This window comes from Halichoerus grypus, chromosome 12 (assembly GCF_964656455.1).
Source record: "Halichoerus grypus chromosome 12, mHalGry1.hap1.1, whole genome shotgun sequence".
Taxonomy (NCBI): domain Eukaryota; kingdom Metazoa; phylum Chordata; class Mammalia; order Carnivora; family Phocidae; genus Halichoerus; species Halichoerus grypus.
The window spans coordinates 79,630,272-79,653,691 of NC_135723.1; the positions used below are offsets into that span (position 1 = coordinate 79,630,272).

Below are 23,420 nucleotides of genomic sequence, written 5' to 3' on the forward strand. Positions count from 1 at the left end.
CCATTGATTAAGAACTATTTAAGTCCCACATGAACTGCTGTATTTAGCTTCTACTGAAATGACCAGTAAACTGCAGTATCATTCTGATTTTAGGGAACTGCAACATTTTCAGTATGCCAAACAGCTCCAGTTTGACCTTGCAATGTGAATGCTCTGTATACCACAGCACTGGCTTCCAGGGAGCTGAGCAGCTGTCCCATTTCCCAGCAGAACAGGGTGTAACATTCTTTTTGCTCACCGTGTTTATTTAATGGCACACTCTCTCAGGGCATGCAGTCTGTTGAAAACTTCAACCATCATCATTCACTGCTGTGAACCCTTTACTATAATCTACAGTTAAAAAAAAATGTTTTTATCCATTTTAATCTCTTCACAATAAAGAAAAAAACAGCATTTTAGCCTATTTGGGTCAAATTAATTTTATTATGCTCCATGATGAATTGCCACCAGTGCAACATCCTATCACTATACATTTCAAAAAAATTCACATACTAAACAAAATTTCAGTTGATAAATGGAAATGAATGATTGAAAAGTCTTTATGAATCTCACACATACAATATGTGGCTAGCTGAAATTGTCTATCACGTAGCATATAAAAAGCCTCATGCTAAGTTTGTTAAATGCGAAGGCTGTCAGACAATCATTTAGCTGCAGAATATATGGGAGGCTTTCAGACAACGCACAGATACAGTGCTGCCCACAGTGCAAGGTGGTGGAAGACCGAAACATGCAACCTTTACATCTACAGTGGATTTAGTCTTCATGCCTGGACTGAACTCCACAGCTGCTGTGTTTCAACCAATAGTAATTTAGACTTTGTGCAACAACAACAGAAAGCCTTTTTTTCCTCAAGAAGAATAAACTCAATTACCTTTGGCAAATTTTATACTCATATTACATGTTTAAAATTGTTTCCAACTCAAAGAATTGATATCCTTTTATTCAGAGCAGCTCCTGATAAGTATTTATCACACCGAAGTTAGCTGGAAAACCCTGAATTCCTTGGCCAAAAGTTAAGAGAGATCTTAAACTGGCATTACCTTAAAGACATTTCTAGGATATTTAAAATGTTTTTTATAATGTCAAATGAAAAAAAAAGGAGGATGCTTAATATTACTTAAAATAATTATAATGTTCTATTTACCATTTGCACAAATTCCTAACTCTATTGGTTAGTAGTTGTCCAGCCTCATCCACACCAGACTCAGTGTCACTGAGCTCAAGCCACGATAAAAATGAGAGTAAGCAGAAAAAGGTTTCTAGCAGCAGAGGGCACTGTTTTTGCAAGAAACAAAAAGTCTAGAATCTTTCCCATGTGTTTAAATTACTCTTGCAAGAAAGGTAACATTCTTTGAATAACTTAACTATCTTACTGCACCACTTACTGCTTTCAGCAACAAAACCTTTTAAATTATTTATGATAACTAGATGCATGATCATTAGAGATTATGTGATAACTGGTTAAAATTCAAGCCATATCTTGCAGGTCCAGCCTGTCAAGATCATGCCAAATACTAGATTTTGGTCGGTACAATTCTAGAGAGCTTAATTTTTAGTTGGATATTGTGATTATAGTACTGAAATACATTTGGAACTACATTCTGCATATGACTCAATGTGAGAAAAATACGTGTCTGTATTTAAATCAGATCGTTTTCCTACCTAAAATTTAAAGTAGGTAGGTATGATAATTAGCACTATAAATATGAAAACAACCACCTTTAGGCAGATTAGTGTATTGTAGAGAGGCAAGGAAACCCTAATTTTAACACATCATTTAGTATACATAACAAATGTGCAGGTTGTAAAGTTTTATTTAAAAAAAAGAACCTATCATTCAGTTATGTGTTTCAAGAAATATGACACTGGGACCACCAATCTTTTAAGAAAAATGTAACCCTTCACCTGACATTTGACAAAAACCTTGAGAAATTATAAAAAAAAATTTAAATAGCGTAATAGGTTCAGCATTACAGCGTTTACCTTTGCCAGCTAGATTCGATTTGTATGGCTGGTATTTCTGAATACCTCAATCCATACAAACTACACAATAAAAATAATTCCATATCATTTTTATAATGTTCCGATTTTTATAGTGTATTTAACTAGATACTGAAGTAACCATAATGTATAGCCTCCTTCAGTTCATGTAGAATATTAGCCCTAGAATCCCCCAAACTGCAAAAACTTAAACTACTGTTTAAGAGTAATACCAAAAATATTTTTAAATTTTTGCTAAAAAGAGCCTGACACATTTGCTATAGCATAAAAATAATCTCAGTCAAGTACAGGTATGCAAGGTCTCCTTATGATTCCAGCCTCCAAATACCACTTCTGTACAAGAACAGGCAATACTGTTGTAAGAGGTGTGTTACTGATTTTCCCAACTAGCGTCTCTGTAGTGACATTATGCAGAGCATACTGCTACAACTTGAGAAACTGCATCAGTGTAGTGATGTCTAGAGAACTGTGCAATGTGTCAGCTTCAACATTCATGTAGCATGGTGTTCAAAATGAAGGGGCTAAATAAACTAAGGTCTGTATCACTTAAAAAAGAATGTAGTGCTATACTAGATTTTAATAAGAAAATTTAGTTACAGAAAAAGTAGGGTATGAAAATAGTGTTTTTCCTTCTGGCATTATAACTAAATTACATTAAGGTTTTTGTCAGTCTCACATATAATATTTAAACTCCCTTGTTGATGGAATGAAAAATATTCACAAATTAAGTGAGCATCCTGGTGTAAACTTGCACACAATAACAGGGAGTAGCTTTGTAGAGGATTTTGACAAACCTTTACAGATTAAATGAGGTATTGCACAGATTAATTAAAAAAAAGCAAAAAAGGCAACAAAAATATACAGCAAATTGGTAGAACATTTACATGATAATTTTACAGAATCCATAGACAGAAAGTAGTGTTTAGTATTTCACCTTAAAAATATATATATATAATATATAGATCAGTCTTCCCATTCATCATCATCCTCAAAATCTTCTTCGTCATCTTCATCCTCATCTTCATCTGGAAAAAAATCACCAAGGCAAACAATCAAAACATATGTATAAATAAAATAACATTACATGATTCTTGGATGATTCCTCCAATTATTTAACTTCTGAAACAAAACCATTCGATTCTGGAGGAATCTGGTTACTAGGACAATTTAAAATGAGTCAAATAAAATACATCTAAAGAGTAGGATGGTCAGTTGAAGATTAGAACAGGAGTCAGAAGACTTGGGTTCTAGTTCCGTAGTATCTATGTAGCGAATTTCAACCAGTGTTTCTTTATATGAAAACCCACATTTGCGTTGGCCTCTCTGAATTTTCACGCATCTCAAATCCAAGAGTGGCCCCTTTAATGACTATTTTTAAAGAAAAGTTGTAAAAAAATACACCTGACAGATTGTTCAGCTACCAATTCCAGTTATAATTCTAGTGATAGGCAGGAAACTCATTGATACTGAGGACACTGAGCCACTAAGGAACAGAGCAGGCAGTCCAAATACCCAGCCTCCCCTTCCTACCCTCCTATTCTCTCCTGAACCCAATGACATTGCTCTTTCCAGGTCCCCAATAACCGACTGTTGCTAAAGCTAAAGCTCAATTTCCTGTTCTCGCTTTCTTGTCCGATCACATACATTTGACCCAGATCGTCACTCCATCCTCCTTCAAACACTTCATGTGGCTTCTAAGACACTCACTCTCCAGCCTTCAGACCTTATTACACCTTCTCTTCTCTATTCACATCCACTTCTTTAATGATCCCATCCCATTCTGTAACTTTAAATACCACGCCTATTTTAATGACATGCAAATTTAACAGTCCAGACCTCGCCCCTCAACTCCAGGCTCATAACCAAATGCCTGCATAACATCTACGTTTGAATTTTTAGTAAGTATCTCAAATTTAATATTTACAAAAACCAATCTCCTGATCTTTCCTCTCAAACCTGCTCCTCCTAAATCTTATCCCACTCTGTTAATGAAAATTTCACCCCTTTCATGCTCAAGTCAAAAATCTTGGGAGTCATCCTTCACTCCTTTCTTTTTTCCAAACCTCACTTCCAACCCATCAGCAAACTCAAGGATCTCCACAGTCAAAATATACCTAGTATCCAATCCCAGCTCACTGGTGCTACCAATCTGATTCAAACTTTTGCTATCTCTTGCTTGGATCATTGCCATTCCTCAGCTAAGGACCTTCCAGTGGCTTCCCATCACATTCATGGCCTCCAAAGCCTTACTACTGGCCTCCTACCATCTCTCTTACTTCATTACCTTCCTATTCTTTCCTCAGCCACACCGGCCTCATTGATGTTCCTCAACCTCAGGGACTTTGCATTTGCTGTTCTTTCCATCTGAATGAACACATTTTCCCCAGTTTTCTGTATGGCTTACTCCCTAAACTCCTGGTCTTTTTTCAAATGTCACCTCAGTTAGGCCTCATCCTATTTCAAAATGAACTTCCCTCCCACATCCTTTAAGTCCTTATATCTCCCTTTCTGCTTAATTTTTGTCCTTAGTACATATGACCATTTAACATATATTTTTCTAACTTTGTTTACTGTTTGTCTCTCACTGGAATGCATCCACTCATGCTCCACGAAGGCAGGGATTTTTGTTTTTTTTTATTATTATTATTCCATGATAAGTATTTGCAGAATGAAATAGCCTATTCTCTCTTTATCACACAGTACGAGAATAAATATGTCTATTTAAGGAAAATAAATATTGGTAATAGATCCTAGATATCCACATTCTTACAGAGAAACAAAGAGAAGAAAAATGACATTTATTGAGCACTTACTATGTGCTAAGTAATCTGCTGGTTAGTTACATATTATTTTATTTATTCTTCATATCAATCATGATTCATGAATTCTCTCCACATAACAAGTAAGAAAATTGAGCTCGACAGAGAGTAAATAATAGATTTAATAAGAACAGAGACCTGATTCTGGTACATCATGCTGGGGAAGCTCTTTAGTAAACCTCAAGCGTTATATCAAGACCCATTGCTTTCTCTTTTGAAAGTAATATCCACTTATATGGTGGTGTACATATGCTTAATAATGGCCTCAGAATAGGGACAAGTTTATTCAAATAAACCTTTTAGGAAATCACAAGGGGACACAAAAAACTTCAAAATTCTTTAGCAAATCCCAGAAAACCCAATTTCTCAGCCCTGATTCTCACAAATCAGGGAAACCTGAATTTCTCATGTCACAAGAATGTCACAGGAATGAGATCCAGAATCTCAAGCCTAATTTAGAGAGTTGCCAGGCATTCTATTAGTATTTCCAGTATAGGAAATGAAATTGCTATTTTTCTGAAGTTGTTCTTCCAGTTTATGGTTATGGCTATGGTGTCCTGGAATCCATTAAGCTTCAGACAGACTAGTCACAGTGGCAGTAACTTTTAAAAATTTGTCCTAAAATCCACATCAGTGTTACTCAACAGCAGGGGAAAAGCTAGCAAAGACTATCATAAAATCAAAAGAAAACAGAACTTCAAATACTAAAATTAAATATACATATGTACATGTAAATATACCTGAAGAATGAATGGCTTTGCTCCTTTTCTGCATCACCTCCATTAATGCACCCACAATTCCTGAAGTGGGTGCAGGTGTTGGTGGTGTAGACTCTTGGCCATCAGATACCTTGGAAAAGAAAGTTAGCAAAATTTAGAAATAAATTCTTAGCAAAAAATTTTTGTCTCCAGAAAGTCTTACGTTTTTAGAATCACTTCCTATTTAAAAAAAGGAAAGGGATAAAAAAGAGCACACAAACCCAGGACAGGATTAACCAAGTTAGGAAGAAATAAACTGCTGCCTTAAAATAATTGTTCATATACTCCTTAATGTATAAAGCCAACAACACATTTGTTATTAGAATAACAAACCCTTCCCTAAATAATACTTGTCCTTGCAGATGGATTACTTCTGTTCATTTTCATTCTAGAACACAAAGCCTTAGCTGATGAAACTTTAAAACTATTATCAAGGAACATCATTTTAACAAAACTAAGGTAATGTCCAGATTCCTGGAGTTGTTAGGTGAGGACACTTAAGATATCTAAGAGCAAATGAAGAGACTTCTGCTCTCCTAGAAAAACTCAGCTTTACTAACAAGCTTATCACCTTATATACTATATTTATACCTATATGTAATTTTAACTCAAAATGAATTTTCTTTCTCATAGCATTATGAGGAGTTAATCTCTTTAAGGAGATCAGTTAGGTAGCTTTCAAAATATACCTACCTCACAAGGCAACCAACTATCCCTAACTAAAGTACTTCTATCTAGTATAAACTACATTCAAGGGGGAAAAAAAAATCAACCTCAAGGGGTCTCATTAAAATCTAATTTCTATACAAAATACTCCCTGATTCCAACTCTCATTAAAAAAGAGAGAACACAGGAAATCTGTTGAGATTCAGGGAAAAAAAATTTAGAAAGTACTCCTCTAAGTGTACTTTGACTAAAATGAACAGTCATTTATACAAAATATTCATTTTGTTAATTTTGTCTCTGGAATTATATTACCTTTGTAAAGGTAGAATACTGGTATAATTAAAAATGAAATCACACAGCTGTTTCATTTCAATTCTAAGTCATTCCCCCCCCACTCCCAACCCCCCCCCCCCCGGCCAAATTACTTTGTTATGGCAAACTTCTTATTTTGGTCTTCACAACTCTTCTCCTAATACTACTTGTCTTTCTGGATTTACAGATCTTTTTCTTTTAAAAATAGTCAAAGTAATTCCCCATAAAATACTGACTCATTCATTAGTATTTAGGTTTTTAGAGACCAGATGTTAACTATTACTGGTATAGAAATGCCACAAATGAAAAAGACAACAGAAATAGTTTCAGAGCTCTGAATGTCAGCATGAGGCTCTCAAAGAAGTATAGCAGCAATAAGGAGAAAGACTCCCCTTAAGCAAGCTGGTAATACGAGGCAGGGAGCACTGCAGGAGCACGACACTGCCGTAAACATGTTTTCTAAAGCACTGACTTAGACATGGTGCTGTCCGAGGTACTACGAACACGGAATTCAAAATATATGTAAGTGAATACTTACACCTTTCCTGCCAGCTCTTTATAGTAAATCTGTGATCTTATGTTAGTAATTTTCATCACTGAACAAATGATTTATATAGACTGTTAAAGAAACAGAGAAATTTCAACCACAGAATGGTTTCTTAAAAAGGAAATAAAATTATGGACTCAGATCACATATATAGCATGCTAATAATTCACTGATTCATGCCCTCCAGGATATTACTCTGCAGTTAATTAAAAAAAAAAGGTGATTACTTAGGGTAAGGATGGCTTACACTTAGAATGGAACACACATTTATTTTTCTAAAAGAAATGCAGAGATCAATTTACAGGGTTTTTTGGACAGGGAGAGAGTTGGGATGGGAAGAAATGATGATGGGGAAAATAAATAGGGAATTTAATTCAGCAACTTTTTAAATTAAAAAAGAGGACACAACTTAATTCATTAAATATAACACCTTATTAGTATCAGCAAATGAGAGAAAGAAACAAAGTTGACTGTGGAAGAGAGAGGAAAGAGAAACAAAAAGTAAGTTAAGAGTGGCAGATGTGGGAATGAGTGACACATTAAGTGGCACAGATTCTAAGCTGCAAGCTTGAAAATGACTCCATTAAAACCTGTTATTCACCGTGGCTGTGGTCATTTTGACACTAATTCTTCCCACTAACAACTGTTCAAAATTCTTCAACTGTTCCTGAGAAACCTTTAGTCGAAACTAAAGGGGGAGAGGGAGCAGAGACAACTGCTCACAGCTTAATCACATGGTAAGAAAAAGCTCTAGATACATTTTAAAGATCAGAGTTTTTTAAATCTGTGCTATGCCAATGTTTAAATGTTTTCATTCAATTAGCTGTGTTCCCTATCCACCATTCTCTTCCTAGCTAAAGTTTTGGTGATTGAGAAAGTTACCATAATTCCCTAGGTCACAAAATAATTTTCAATCAAAATCCCCTTCTTTCATCTTTATTTACTGCATAAAAAAATCTACCGTCCGTTACCTGTCTGAAGCCCGCAGAGCAAATGTTCCTGTTGGAACTGACAGACTACATGTACTCTCAGAAGGAAGTATGTCAACGCAGGCAGTTTAGGTTCTAGAAAAGCGGTCAGCAAACTATTGCCCATGGGCTAAATCTAGTGTGTCCTATTTTTGTAGAACTTTTTAAAGTGAAAAATGAGTTTTACATTTTTAAATGGCTGGAAGAAAATCAAAAGAATAATATTTGTGACACGTGAGAATTATATGAAATTCAAATTTCAGTGTCCCTAAATAAAGCTTTATAGAACACAACCATGCCCATCCAATCATGCATCGTCAATGCTGCTGCTTTTGTGGTACAACACCAGAACTGAGTGGTTGTGACAGAGACCACATAGCCTGCAAGCCTAAGATATTTACTATGTGGTCCTTTAAAAAAAACCAGTTTGCCCACTTCTGCCTCATCCAGTACAGAGATTTCTTTCCTTTCTCTGCAGAGTCGGATTTTCTACTAATCTAACTTTCAGAACACAGGAACTTTAGAATACAGTTTAGTTTTCATAAAGGTAATGGTCTGAACTTACCAAGGTGATTACAATTGGTCTATAAGTAGAGTTTACTTCTCTATAGTTTGAAGATTTTTCTTTAAATTTAAAGCAAATTTTATTCAGAAGTGAAGTCTAGAACAACAGCAAACATGTTGGAATATTCCACTTACCTGAGGTTCTAGAACAGGCAAAACTAATCTACGGTGACAGAAATCAGACTGGTGATCTTTTTGAAAGGGGGACTAACTGGAAAGAGGCATGAGGGAACTTTCTGGGGTGATATTTCGATTACAGAAGTATGGGTTACACTGGCATAGGTATAAATGTGTGTGTTTTACCATATGTAAAAATATCAGAAATTCAAAGAGTTAAAAATATGAAAGAGAAAGAGCAAAAAGTGAAATAAAGACTTTCCAAGTTGTCTTATAAATTACTTTAAAAATTCCATTAGGACAGATAGTCTAAACTGAAAAGAACCGATTACTTACAGATTTCAGCTGAATACCCTGTCGTATCTGGTCTAAAAGTGCATCCCGTCCAGAGCAGGATACCGGTCGACTGTTTTGTTCCACTTTTTTTAGCTGAGCACCCTCTCTAATTTGATCTAAAAGAGCTGCTTTGTTTCCTGCAGGAGTTGGAACTTGATGGTCACCATCAGAAGGGAGGCCAGGGGGAGGTGGCGGCCCCGGTGGAGGGGGCGGGGGTGGGGGCGGGGGCGGTGCTGCTGACCCCGCCAACGACAGAGGCGGAGGTGGTGGCGGAGGCCCTGCTGGTGCTGAGGAGGGCAGGGCTGGAGGTGGAGGAGGGTACATCCTATTTGGCGGCGGTGGAGGGACTCCTACACCCGGCCTGGACGGAGGCGGTGGTGGAGGCGCAGCTGTGGGAGCTCTAGACGGCGGTGGGGGAGGAGCGCCTCTCCCCCTGGCAGGAGGAGGGGGAGGGCCTGAGCTGTGCGGAGGGGGCGGAGGGGGAGGCGGCCCTCCCCTAGATGGTGGTGGAGGAGGTGGTGCTGAAATAAAAACAGAAAAAAAGAAAGCATACTTTTCCCCCCACAAACATCATACTGGAAAAAAAAACTTACTTCAACATATATAAAAAAAACTATACGAGGAAAAAAAAGGCCTCATCTTTGTATCTTATTTTACAAAGATATGTGAGCACAGATGATATCATTCTATTTGGGAATACTCAACTGAAGATCACCTTCTTGTCGTTTCTTGAAAAATATTAGCTAAAACTGTAGAATTTAGTTTTTAGGAATCAGCATCACTTCTGAAGGTAAGGGAATAAGCACTTTCTTAAATAATAACAAAAATATCACAACAAAACTAAACACTGGTCAATTAGCATTATTTAACATTTTCATAAAAATTAATGGATACCTTCCCTCTTTAAAGAACTGAGTTTTAGTTATTTTATAAAATTAATTTACATTCAGAATTAAATAGCTGATGTAGCATAACCTACCAGAGTTTATTCAAGTTAATCTGAGCTAAACCCAAATTGAATACTTTTTCTTTTAAAATTTAAACCTTTGCCACCTTATGTTTATATTTTATGTCTTCTATTTTCTATACAAGATGGTCAGTAATTCTAGTGATGGCAGTAAGGGAGGCTTACTCAGGTGAAATATTCAACTACTTATTCAGAAGACACAACTAACTATTAATAAATTAACTGAGAATTTCTACACACTGAAAAACCAAACTAAAGTTATTAATAAAATATTAAGACTATTCTGGTATTAATGATATTCACATTCTTTTTCTACTTAAGTAAAAATGTAAGATATAACAAGGAAAAAATTCAAGGTACACATTTATTATATTTCTGGAGGCATGATTTTACCAACAGTATACACAAATTTACATAATAATGAACTTCATTACTTCTCCATTCATTTAAAGACTGGAGAGAAAAATTAACTATTTTTAGGAGTAGAGAAATCCTAGAATTCATAAAAACCATTTGTATTTACTGATATAAACTATATTATTGATGGATAGTTCTACAGTCTTACAAAATACAAATGCCAACCCTAACTACAAATAACAAGCACCTTTAGATGTTCAATAACACAATGATACCAGAGAGGGGGAAAAAGCCCTCATTTCAAAGGAAATAGAAGGTATCTTCTAATTTAACTTGGGGCAATCATGGGAAATATGCTACCAAATATAAACATTAGATAAAATATGCAGAAAGACCAATACTCACAGGGTATTGTCTCCTTGCATACAAACTTTTAAAAGTAGAAATAATATATATCTGCAAACAGGAGAGTTACCCCACTTAGATGTCAGCCATCACAGAGGAAAGTTCCTATGATTTACATTCAAGGCACACTGTTGGTCTGAGTGTTGCAGCTAAGGTCCACCCAATTCTCTCACTGGATCCAAAGTGAGGAGACTTATTAAACTTGCTAAAAGCAAAGTCCTTTTCTAGCATATTTTGTAATAAAAGAGCAAAACCAGGAGGATATGACATAAATGTATTACGTATACTCTGAATAGGGACAGTACATCAAATCCTTCCAGCAATTTTTTTTTTTTAAAGATTTTTATTGGGGCTCCTGGGCGGCTCAGTCGTTAAGTGTCTGCCTTCGGCTCAGGTCATGATCCCGGGGTCCTGGGATGGAGCCCCGCATCGGGCTCCCTGCTCGGCGGGAAGCCTTCTTCTCCTTCTCCCACTCCCCCTACCTGTGTTCCTGCTCTTGCTGCCTCTCTGTCAAATAAATAAATAAAAAATCTTAAAAAAGAAAAAGATTTTTATTTATTTATTTGACAGAGAGAGACACAGTGAGAGAGGGAACACAAGCAGGGGGAGTGGCAGAGGGAGAAGCAGGCTTCCCGCCGAGCAGGGAGCCCGATGTGGGGGGGGCTCGATCCCAGGACCCCGGGATCATGACCTGAGCCGAAAGCAGACGCTTAACGACTGAGCCACCCAGGCGCCCCTCCTTCCAGCAATTTTAATCAGTCTAAGGTTTATATTTCAAATAGTTATGATTTACTTGTTTTTTAATTAAAAGGAAAATAACCGCCGTATCCTACTATAAAAAGTATTAGTAAATCATTTCTCATGGTCTCATTGAGGACTCTGAATCCACAATCTTTTATACGTAAAATGATCTATTTCTTCAGTAGAGAGAATAAAAGTTCTTTCGAACTTGTAGTAAGTACTTTATTGGAATAATTTGCACTCTAGCTATTATTCATTGGAATGGACATTAAATCATTGCCTAGGGGAAAGGAAGCCTTAACTGACTGTGTGTAAATTATTAACTGCATCCAGTTTGGGTACAACACAAGTTCAGCATTTCTATGATCTTGAAAAGTGACTGGAAACATCTCTATATTTTTATGAGGAAAATCTATTACCAACTTTCTCTTTTTTTATAGTCCGTATTATTTCTACATAAAAGTAAGTATGCAAAAAACATGCCTTATCCCAACGTAAAAATGTGAAAGAATTAAAAAAGGAGAGGAAAGGGCACAATGGGAGTTAGATGTTTCCATGCACAAATATGCCTGCTAAGCAGATACCACACAGACCAAGAGAAAATCTGATGGCCTAGAGACTTGCAAAACTCTATGAGTCACCATAAACACCAGAATCACAATGACAATACTTCTTAGATTTCTAAAAAAGAAATAAAGTGAAAAATATGAAACAAAAGTTACAACCAATAAAAATTCTTACTATCAAAATTTAGTTAAAAAGGAAGAAAGACTGGTATCTATGGAAAAAAACCTTGTCTTGAGGTTATACTACAAAAAAGCTCATATACTTAAAAATTATTATTATTGCAGATCAACATTAAGAGTAATAGGTAACTCTCTATGGGGATTAACATAACAATAAAAAAATTAAAAAAAAAAGAGTAATAGGTAACTCTCCAGATATTTGACATTTACAGGTATTATACATAGAAATTATAAAGCAATATAAATATAACTAATATTTAAAAGAAATATAGTATTATAGAATTCAGGAAACATTAAAGAACTGCTCTCATGTACTCTCATCAAAGTAAAGCAAACAGCTACTCAACACAAATTTAAATTTATGGGAATACTGACAACTCCCTGAGTAGAACTAACTGTATGTATTTATATTAAGTACCCCCTCCCTGACCCAAATTAATGTAAAAATCTAAGTATATCTTATACAGGTTACTGAAATAACGCCAAGTGTGAAAAGCAATCACTAGGAATAAGTATAATAAGCAACAATAAAAACAATGGTGCTGTGGGTAAGAGGTGTTTTTAAAATATCCACATAATTTCATTACAATTATCTAAAGTCAGATGAAATATGAGCTCAGACTCATACAGAAATAAATTAGTTTGAGTAGAGCACAAATAATCTCACTGGATGTGTGGAAGCAGGATAAATGAACTCTAGCTTCTTTGAAAGTAAACATATCAAAGCATACATAATTTAGAGCACTGGGTCAAATAACATCCCACATACATACCACTCCACTGTGGTGGACCTACATAGATTATTGAGTTAATGGCCTTCATTTTTTTTTTTTAAGATTTTATTTATTTATTTTGGCGAGAGAGAGAGAGGGAGAGAGAGAGCGAGCGAGAGTGGGCACGAGCAGGGGGTGGGCAGACTCTCCACTGAGCAGGGGGAGCCCGATGTGGGACTCGATCCCAGGACCCTGGGATCATGACCTGAGCCGAAGGCAGACGCTTAACCACTGAGCCACCCAGGCACCCCAGTTAATGGCCTTCAAACAACTGCACAGACACACAAAAAATATGTTGGAAATCACAAGTCTACTACTTTTAAAAACCTGATTACATAATTTTACAAAACAAGTTTCAAGAGATTTGATCAGCAGATTTTACTATATATATATATATTTTTTTTTTTTTTCACAAAATATATTTTTAAGGCAACTTCATAAACTTCTCTAATTTTTTTTATACTTTTGAACACATATGTTCTGCCTGGAAAACATTTCCTTAATAAATCATTAGTCTTTTTACTCTTCCATTGAAAAAATTTACCTTCTATAAAATAATTCTTTGGTGTCTAAAAGATTCCACATTGGGAGTTAGGTTCTTGAGTATGACAAGAATTTAACTTTGTTCCCAAAGCATGTTTTTTTAATGCCTGTATATTTTTTGTTTTAGGTAATTCAACTGAGGACTTTGCCTAATTTGATGCTTTAAAAGCAGCTAAAATAAAAAGCAATCACAATAAAGTTTAAAAAACAAACCCAATCAAGTTAATATAGTCAACTCTTAGTCACCGGAATTCAGGTGTAAGGGCAGATGTATGGATGGTCTAGTAAATGTCAAGAGGAGATTTATAAACTTATAAATTCAGAGAGCTCAGAGAGATGCCAGGCAACATCTGGTAGAGTAACGCCAAAGTGTGTGGTAACAGTGGACAAAAAGAGAGTCAAGGAACACATTAATAGTAAATGTGACTCACTCTGGGAGCATTTAAAAACAACAACGGTGCTATGCCCAAGGTGTTATTAAAAATCCATTCTGGAAATGTAATTTTTTCAAAAAATAAGATAAATTAGCATCACACTAGTTTCATTAAAACTAACACCATGTTTCTACAATAGCAGTTATTGACTATACACTTGTTTAAGTATCTGTTTCCACACCAGACTGTAAGATTTCTGAGGACAGAAACTGTTTATTTATATCTAAATATCCTGAGTGAAGACAAGTGCTGACATAATAATGTTTACTGAATATATGAATGAATGAAAGGCCGAATGAACATCAGTAGTGAAAAAGATACAGGTAAGTCAAACCCCTAATTTAAAATGACAGTTAAATTCCTCAGAAGAATGCTTTAACTAGAGCTTTTGTTCCAGTACACAAAAACTAGGAAGAAGAAAAGCAAGCCCAAATGAATAAGGTGGCAAAGTAGAGTTTTTAATAAGAAAAACCTTATCAAAATTTAAGTTATATCAAAATAATGCAAAGCAACCAGGCCAAGCTACTTATCTATAAATTCAAATATTCTGCTTAAGGAAAGTTCACATGAACGTGTGTAGCTGTCTTCCATGAAACTGACCTCAAAAGATTCACAAGGAAAAAAAGATTTGAATGCCTGAATAGAAAAAAAAAAAAAAAGTTACCTTGCCTTCGTAGTTCATTTTTAACAGCTTCTACACCTCCTGTTTTTTCAATGAAGTCATATATAACTTTTGATGTTTCTCGGTCTTTAAGTTGTGCCTCTGAGATTCCACACATATCAAAAAGATTCTTCAATTCTGGATCCAAATTATTCAGCTACAACAGATAAAGTAACTGTTAACTATAAAATCTACCCCAATTTTTAAAAATAAGCATGATCAAACTCAAATTTAGTTCTCACCTGTGTCCTTTATGAAATTATTTTAAATTTATACACTTTTAACATGGTTAGATTATTTATAAGCCAACTAAACTTTCTTATTTAAAAAACAGAAAAGATAAGAACAAACAATAAATTTTTTGTTTTTTGTTTCCTATCTTCAAAAAGAAGGCATCTCATTTAGAGTTTTACTAACCCATTCCTGATTCAGACATCTCCAATGTTCACCTGTTACTAAGTAAGATTTAGGTATAAACACAAATAAACAAAAAAAGTAAATCAATTTGAAAATCTGAAGAAAGGACCTCCTTATAACTTCAGCATCCTGTACAGAGCCCAACATAAAGAAGCATTCAATAAATGTTGTGGAGTTAACATTGTAGTTAGTAACAAAAAAACCCCAGAAGGATTTCTGATTCCAATCACAAATATTTCTCTTCAAAATAATTTTTCCAAATCCTGATTATCTGTCAAATGTGAAATACATATTATTTAAGCAACCAAAATAGATTAAAAATGTTAAAAACACTTATTTTTGCCAGCAGTTGCCTACCTTGCTCATAGTGCTAAAAATTAAATAATGACAAAACTGCCAAAAAGAATAGAATGAAAAGATTTAGATAATTTAACAACTGGATATTCAGAATTTGATTATAGTACTTTGCAGTAATTTGGTATATATTCCCCTAAAATGATCAGTTAACAGAAATAATTTTCTTCTCTTGGCTGTCAACACACAAGAATTTTATATTATAGTATATAAGATTTTATCTATCTATCTATCTATCTATCTATCTATCTATCTATCTATCTATGAGAGAGAGAGAGAGCAAGCAGGGGAGGAGCAGAGGGGGAGGGAGAGAGAGAATCTTGAGCAGACTCTGGCTGAGCGCAGAGCCGACACGGGGTTCGATCTCATGACCCTTAGATCATGACCTGAGCCGAAACCAAGAGTCAGACTGAGCCATCCAGGCACCCCTGTATTACAGTACATAAATTCAAGGAGTATAAAACCTTTGTCTTTACAGACATAGCCATAAATGACAGAACAATACTAAGGTTTCCAACCTCAGTGGTATATGTACATAAACACATTCAAATAAATGCTAGAATTCACAAAAATGAATAATAAAAATCTACCCATAAGCCACAGCATTACCACATATTTAGAGCAATAATATTTATGGCTTGAAAAGACACTTACATCAAAGCCAGTATTCGGATCCCAACCAACATGTCCAATGTGCCTAAAGAAGTAGACCAAAAATACATATAAATAAAAAATAGAAAATACATAAAAAGCATTTAAAACATAAAATATATGAAATCCAATCCAACCAATAAATTTTGGGGCTGAACTAATAGTTCTCACAGACATACCCATATTCAGGGAAAAACTGTGTGACGAGTCAGGAGGCCAGGATTAAAACTGAGTTTTAACATTTTTGCACAATCTTTCTGAGCATCCATTTCCTCAACTGTCAAACTAGCAGAAGAATATAAGCATATATACATGAGAGGACAGGAATTTTGTAATGAGCTAATGAAATGATGTATATGAAAATGCTTAAAATATGTCAAATAAATACCAAAGGTTTGATGCCTACTACAGACTAAATGTTTGTGTCCCCTAAAAATTCCTATGTTGAGACTTAATCCCCAATGTGATGGTATTTGGAGGTAAGGATTTGGGGAGGTGATTAGGTTTTGAGGGTGGATCCCTCAAGAATGGGATTAGTGCCCTTAAAAAAAAGGCCCCAGAGAGTTCTCTTGCCCTCTTCCTCTTTTTTTTTTTTTAAGATTTTATTTATTTGACAGAGAGAGCACAAGCAGAGGGAGAGAGAGGGAGAAGCAGGCTCCCTGCTGAGCAAGGAGCCCAATGTGGGACTCCATCCCAAGACCCTGGGATCATGACCCGAGCCGAAGGCAGCCGCTTAACCGACTGAGCCACCCAGGCGTCCCTCTTGCCCTCTTCCAACATGTGAGGAAGACAGCTAGAAGACAGCTGTCTATTAATCAGGCAGTGGAACCTCACTAAATTTTGCCTGCCTCTTCCCAATCTCCAGAACTACAGAAATAAAATTCTGTTGTTTATAAGCCACTCAGTCTACGGTATTGTTATAGCAGCCCAAATGGACTAAGACAGTGCCTCTAGGCAATTTCCAAATACCATTTATAGGGAAAAAGTGAGAAATCATTATGTCCAACAGTTATTTAAAGAAACAACTTAATCTGATTTTTCTTTCCTGATGAGTAGAAGGGTAAATAAACTGTAAGATGCACAGGAAGTCTACTGAGCAATAGCCTTAAAAAAAAAAAAAAAAACACATACACACACAAAAAAAACCCAACTCCAACAAAATCTATAGCGAAAAAAGTATGCAGATGATAAATATAAGGGTCCTCCCAAAAAAGAAAACAAAATTTTCTAACAAGGTAAAAACCAAGAGCAGCAGTGAGTAAATGAAAAGATAAGAAAAACAAAAGAACTCTCTTACTGGAAATTGCTTGGTGTTCCAATATCTGCCTTGGTCAATCTCTTCTTTTTAGCTTTTCCTTTTTTCTTTTCTTTGGTATGGGAGATGTTGTTGACTTGTGGACCATAAAATCTATTGGTTGTGATTTCTGGATTTTTTATGTCAACTGTTGCCATGGGTAGATTAGGACCTGCAAAACAATATGAAAAGGATGTAATTTAAGATAACAATTATTACATTCATAATTTATAATTTAAGTATCTTTCTCTGAAGTAGGACCACTTCACTAATAAATTATTTAAATTTTAAAGTTGCATGTTAATTTTTTATAAATAATGGATAAAGTACTGCCAAAATTTCAAAAGCCTATAATAAATTCTTAAACACATTAGCATAGGTGGTATTTCAAAGAGAACTTACATTTTTGTAACATTAAATCTCATGGAAAATAAAAATTTTCAATAAGAATTTAAATTTAATTGGTCTAAATCCCTTAAATTTTGACTATAATAGCCTTACACACATCCCATTACTTGTTGGTAAAGTGGTATATATGACATAACAAGCGTAATAAAAATTAAAAAGAGCATATACTTTTTTTAAAAAAAAATCTGACACAGAAATCTAGTCTTACTTCTTTGTTTCAACTTTATTAGTCCATGAGGGAAAAAAAATACTTATACAATTATTACTACTATTTTTTCCAAAACTACCATATATAAGTCCAGTAATATTTTCCCTATCAGTATACGTACACTTTGACTTTGGAAGTACAGGGCTCAAAAATGAGATGGAAAAATTCTCAAAACACTCATCTTCCACAAGAATCAACAGTGAAAATCTCCAGCATCTTCAGATATTAATAATAGCACCTTTAGCAGTGACACCAAATATAATATACAAAACCTGTTTTATAATTCACAAAAATATCCTTGGCTTTAAAAGCATGACAGTCTAAATGAAATGTATTCAATTTCAAAATTCCTTATAAATTTAACTAATGGCATCACATGTTCCTATTTTAATATAGGATTCTCTGACAAAACCTCTTACTAGAAAATTCCTCTGAGATGAGTATATTAACGACAACTTTCAAAATGGTGTATAAAATGCAACCACTATTGCACAGAGAAACAGTTAACATAGCAGGCCTGAGACTGCCATCCTTAGAAAGAGCTGCTTGTAAGATTTGCTCTGAGCTGGCATCTGGAAAACGGGATTGCAAGAGGGTTTTTATCATTACCTGATAAGATGGGCTCATTGTGCCTCAACTATTTGTGCTAACAATGTGCTTAATGCTAAACACCTGCTTTCTTTCTGGGAGTCTAGTATCTTGGTATGTGCTAGAAAGAGGAGGACTACGTGATTAACCCCCAATAAACTCTGGGCACTGAGTCCCTAATGAGTTTCTCTTTTAGACAACATTTACCATGTGTTGTAACAACTAATTACTGGACGAATTATGTGCATTCCCCACGACTCCAATGGGAGAAGACTATGGCAAAGTTGTATGTGGTTTCCCTCGGACTAACCCCCTATGTCTTTCCCTTTGTTGATTTTGTTTTATATCCTTTCACTGTTGTAAATCTTTGACATGAGTATCCCACTATATGCCTGGTCCTGTTGAGTCCTTCTAGCAAATCAGCTGTGGGGTGGTCTTGAGGACTCCTGACACAATCATAGAATGGAAAACAGAAATCCCAAGAAATTACAGGCTAATGTATATTAGGTGATAACTAAATGCTAATTTGACTGTATTTCTTCAACTGCATTAAAAACCTCAAATGTAGCCTATTCATTAAAGTTATATGAAAGAACAATGTTTATCTAAATGGGTAAATTATATATAACCCATGTTCTCTCTTTCAACTCTACTATTCAAGATGAAATAGAGCTAAAATAAATTTACAAAAGCCATCTACCACCTTATCGGACAAGTAAACAATTTGGAAAGATTTGTATTTTTAATATCACCAAAATTCAGCTATTTTCCCTCCATATTCAAAGTTTACTTACATGTAAGTGTCTAAAAGTTCTATTTGTATTTTCATATAAAATTCCATGGGAAGTTGCTCATATCGGCAAGAAATAAAGAAACTGTTATTTGAAAAAGATGGAAGCTAGTGAATAATATGGATAAGACCATTAAAATAAGCTGATTCAGTGTCAAGGAATAATAAAAATGACCGGATCAAAAGTTAAAGGTTAGTTATGCAATACAGAAGGCTTATGAAATAGTAGATAAAGGCTGGATTTTCAAATTTGTTCAGGTATCAGATTTTAGTGTTTACTATAGTTTCACAAAGTAAGGGACTTATTGAGAATACCCAGAACTCAAGTGTTGGAGGGTTAAATTGATGCCATACTCAAAGGCTTATCTACTGATCTGTTTTTACTTCTCTTCCTTTCTTTTCTGCCTTCCCTCTTATTATTTAGCTTTACAAATCAGTATCAGCAACACCATCCATGGTAAGATGCCGCAAAACACTACTTACTCTCTTATATTTATACTTAATAGAATTTAAGAGTTAGCTTAAGACAGATTTAGGAGTATCAGAATGAGGCACTCTCCTTATACATTACCACCCCTCCTGAAATAGGTGTCCTAAGAGCAACTATAAAGAAGCAACCAGATTCACCATTTAAAAAATAACAAAACTATTATTAGTTTTTAGAAAAAAAGAAAGATGAAAATATTTTTATGCTGCTTTAGGTTATATAAAAGTTATTATTATACCATGGATGTTTTAAATGGTAATAGAATTGGGTAAAGTGAAGTTTAATAGTTTAAATTATCCAAGCTAATAAATTCTTTTCTGGGAAATTTAATAAAGTTAAGATTCTTGTAAGCCTGATTCATAACTCACTAGAGAAAATAATTCAGTCATCTCTGAAGCAAGTTTAAGGATAAAGAAGACAGGAACAAAATATAAGTGCATAATGTGGAATGAATAACAAAGTTTAACTCATACTGTAGTCAGACTGTTTCCCCTCCTCCCTCTACCCAAAAAGGAGGTGTGGATATATTGTTACTGCCACGCAGTTTATAAAGCCTTTGAATTAGCTATTTAGTGTCATTACACATGAATTTCATTAGTACTGATTAAAACATTACTTTAGTCTATACAGGAAAATTCAAATTATACAGATATACAGAAAATTAGTATTAGCTGAGAAATTAGAGTGTTTTTCTACACTTTTCATCTTATAGATGAAAACTAAGGATGAGAAGAGTCAGGTGACCTATCTAAAGTCACACAATTAGTGACAAAAGCAAAGGTGAACTCTGCTATCTTGGTTCCTAGTCCACTACCCTATTAATTACTACTGTACTTTTTACACTAAAGTCAAACCATAAGGTGATTGATAATGCTAACGTTACCAATGTTATCATATATCATTTCCTTATCAATTAGTTCTCTCAATTTATATAGTTCAACAGTCCATCATTCAATAAATATAACTTTCAAAATTTAGAAAAAAAAAACTCCTACATAATCATGGGATTTAGGTACTTGGTTATTTCTGTTGACAATAGTCACTTACTTTAGAGTTTGAAGATGTTTGGAAGTAAGTTTAAAACGGTGTTCTAAAGCCCAATTAAATATTTGTTTCAAAAGTGACAACCTGTGTAAGGCACAGAGTCATTTTTTAATAAAGTTTATGGAAGATATGGTAATACAGATACTCTTAAATCACTTCTAGTAAAAATTAAATTATTCCATTTATGAAATTGTACTCATCCTAAGAACATATACTAAGTAAATATATAATGGAGGGGGCTGTTTCCCTTCTTAAAAAAAAAAAACAGTCAAATGACAAATTACCATTTCCTGATTAAAGACAACTGTCACAGAAAAGGCTTTTTAATATTCTCACTGAACAGCATTTCTAGTTAATCTTCCCCTTAATTACATAAAAAGCAGAGAACTCTCACCAAGGTAAAATAGTTGAGAACAGGCGGCCCAGAGGCCTCTGATGTCAAGCAGTCATGAAGCTGAGAACAAATCATTGGAAAGCATCTAAGCTAAAAGGTGAGACTGACCGATAAAGAAAAAAGAAAGATGTATGGATTAGGAGTTAGTGAGGAAGACACTGAATTGCATTTCAGGAATATATGTTACTTCTACATAAAGTGTCTTTTTAATAGTTACAATTTGACAAAGTCTACTAAACTGATAATCCAAATGCGGATTTAAGACAAAACACCTGCGTGGACACAGCAAGGTGGTTAAGGTGTCCACTGCGCCTGATAGTAGTGTACCAAATGCAGAAAAGTAATATGCTGCCCTCAAAACAGTAGTCTCCACATAGTGGGGAGAGCAAGACAAATGACTGCACTGTAGGAAAAAAAAATATGAAAACTTCTATTAATTATTTCATCCTTTATTGTGTATGTAATATGTTAATACCGTATTATATGTATATTTTATAAGGAAATATACAAATGCTGGCAATACATGCCATATAATTTTGCCTTTTAATGATACTATTTTTTTAAACTCTCATTTAATGAAAAGAAGTTTGGGATCACTGTGCCGAAGGGTTAAAACTACAGATCTAAAGATTTAAAACCAAGAGCAATCACAGAGAAAGAAACTCTATTTAATTATGAGTACCTCTCCTACTAGGAGGAATAAAATTGCAAGACACCACTGTCACCAAATTCATGAGGTGCCTGGTAGCTCAGTCGGTTAAGTGTCAGACTCTTGGTTTGGGCTCAGGTCATGATCTCAGCAGAGTCGGCTTGTCCCTCTCTCCCTCCCCTTCTGCTCCTCCTCCTGCTCAGAGCTCTCTCTCTCTCAAATAAATAAATAACATCTTAAAAAAAAAAAAAGAATATCCAAATTCTGTGTATTCATGGATTAGGTGCCTCTTCAGAAGTACATTTTATATGTACTGAAAACTCCATAATTTATATTGTTAACTTTAATTATTTATACAACATCTACACTTTAAAATCTCAGGTTACTTTTCCCAAAGATGCCACTTCTAGGAAGCCTTCCCCACTGGTACTCAACACATGCTTACAGAATGCAGAATAATAAATTCAAAAGGATTAAAATATTGAGCATGCAACAAGGGAAAAAAATTCTAACACTGCTGTAAGAGTTCACAGATGAAGGACTTCTGACTCAGCTGCTTCTGCTTCCTTTGCCTCTGCCTCGTATCAGCTGTGTAACTTAAGGCATGTTATTTACCCAGTCTAGGTCTCAGTTTCTCCTTCAAAATCTTATGGACATAGCATAGTGATTAAGGGGCCAGGCTGTGGAGTTAGACTGCTTGAGACTGAATCCTGCTCTACCACTTACTAGTTTTGTGACCCTGAGCAAGTTACCCACCTTTGCCCCTGTTTGCTCTTCTATAAAATGGGGATAATAGCAGCCATTTCATAAGACTGCTGGACAGTGCATGGCTGGTAGTAAATGATCATTACGTAGTAGCTGCTAAAATTATTGTTGTCATTGTCTTCATCATAACCAGTATTTAGTTATACTATGCTAAGTACTTTGATTACTTCGTTTAATCTCCACTGCAGTCCTATAAAAAAGTATTAAAATTTCCACTTAAAAGACAAAGTCAAAGTATACAATACTTGGCACAAGGTAAGTCTTACTGAAGGTAGTCATTTTTTAAAAAAATTATAATAAGGTAAATAATCCAAAATTTAATACAGCAATATTTGGTTCATGTTTTTATATCAGGAAAACAAATTTAAGGACAAAATCAGAAATATATCTGATTAAGAGAAACAAACCCTAACAATCACCAATAGCTGTCACATTATTGTTTGTTTCCTGGAATAAGCTATCTAAATTCTAATGAGAGGATGTGAGATGCTTTAAAAAAAAAAAAAAAGCCATATTTTCCATTATAATTAAGGTTCCTGGAGCAATGGTTCCTTACCTCCACAGGGTCAGGGACCCAATTTAAATGCGATGAAAGTTCTGCATCCTCTCTCCCCAGACAAAATATATACACTTAAGAATTTAGCACACTATTT

At 34.9% G+C, this 23,420-nt stretch overlaps 1 protein-coding gene across 1 annotated transcript in view; it reads right to left on the minus strand.

Annotated features, from left to right (window-relative positions):
• Window positions 1–403: 403 nt before the first annotated feature.
• WASL (WASP like actin nucleation promoting factor) overlaps window positions 404–23,420 on the minus strand; it is a 35,268-nt gene continuing 12,251 nt past the window's right edge. Inside the window, exons 6-11 of the mRNA XM_078059828.1 lie at window positions 17,438–17,606; window positions 16,144–16,186; window positions 14,722–14,875; window positions 9,092–9,612; window positions 5,564–5,672; window positions 404–3,029 (exon numbers count right to left, since the gene is read on the minus strand). Of these exons, the coding sequence (XP_077915954.1) occupies window positions 2,968–3,029; window positions 5,564–5,672; window positions 9,092–9,612; window positions 14,722–14,875; window positions 16,144–16,186; window positions 17,438–17,606 (1,058 nt within the window). The 3' untranslated portion in view covers window positions 404–2,967. The remainder of the gene's footprint in view (window positions 3,030–5,563; window positions 5,673–9,091; window positions 9,613–14,721; window positions 14,876–16,143; window positions 16,187–17,437; window positions 17,607–23,420) is intronic.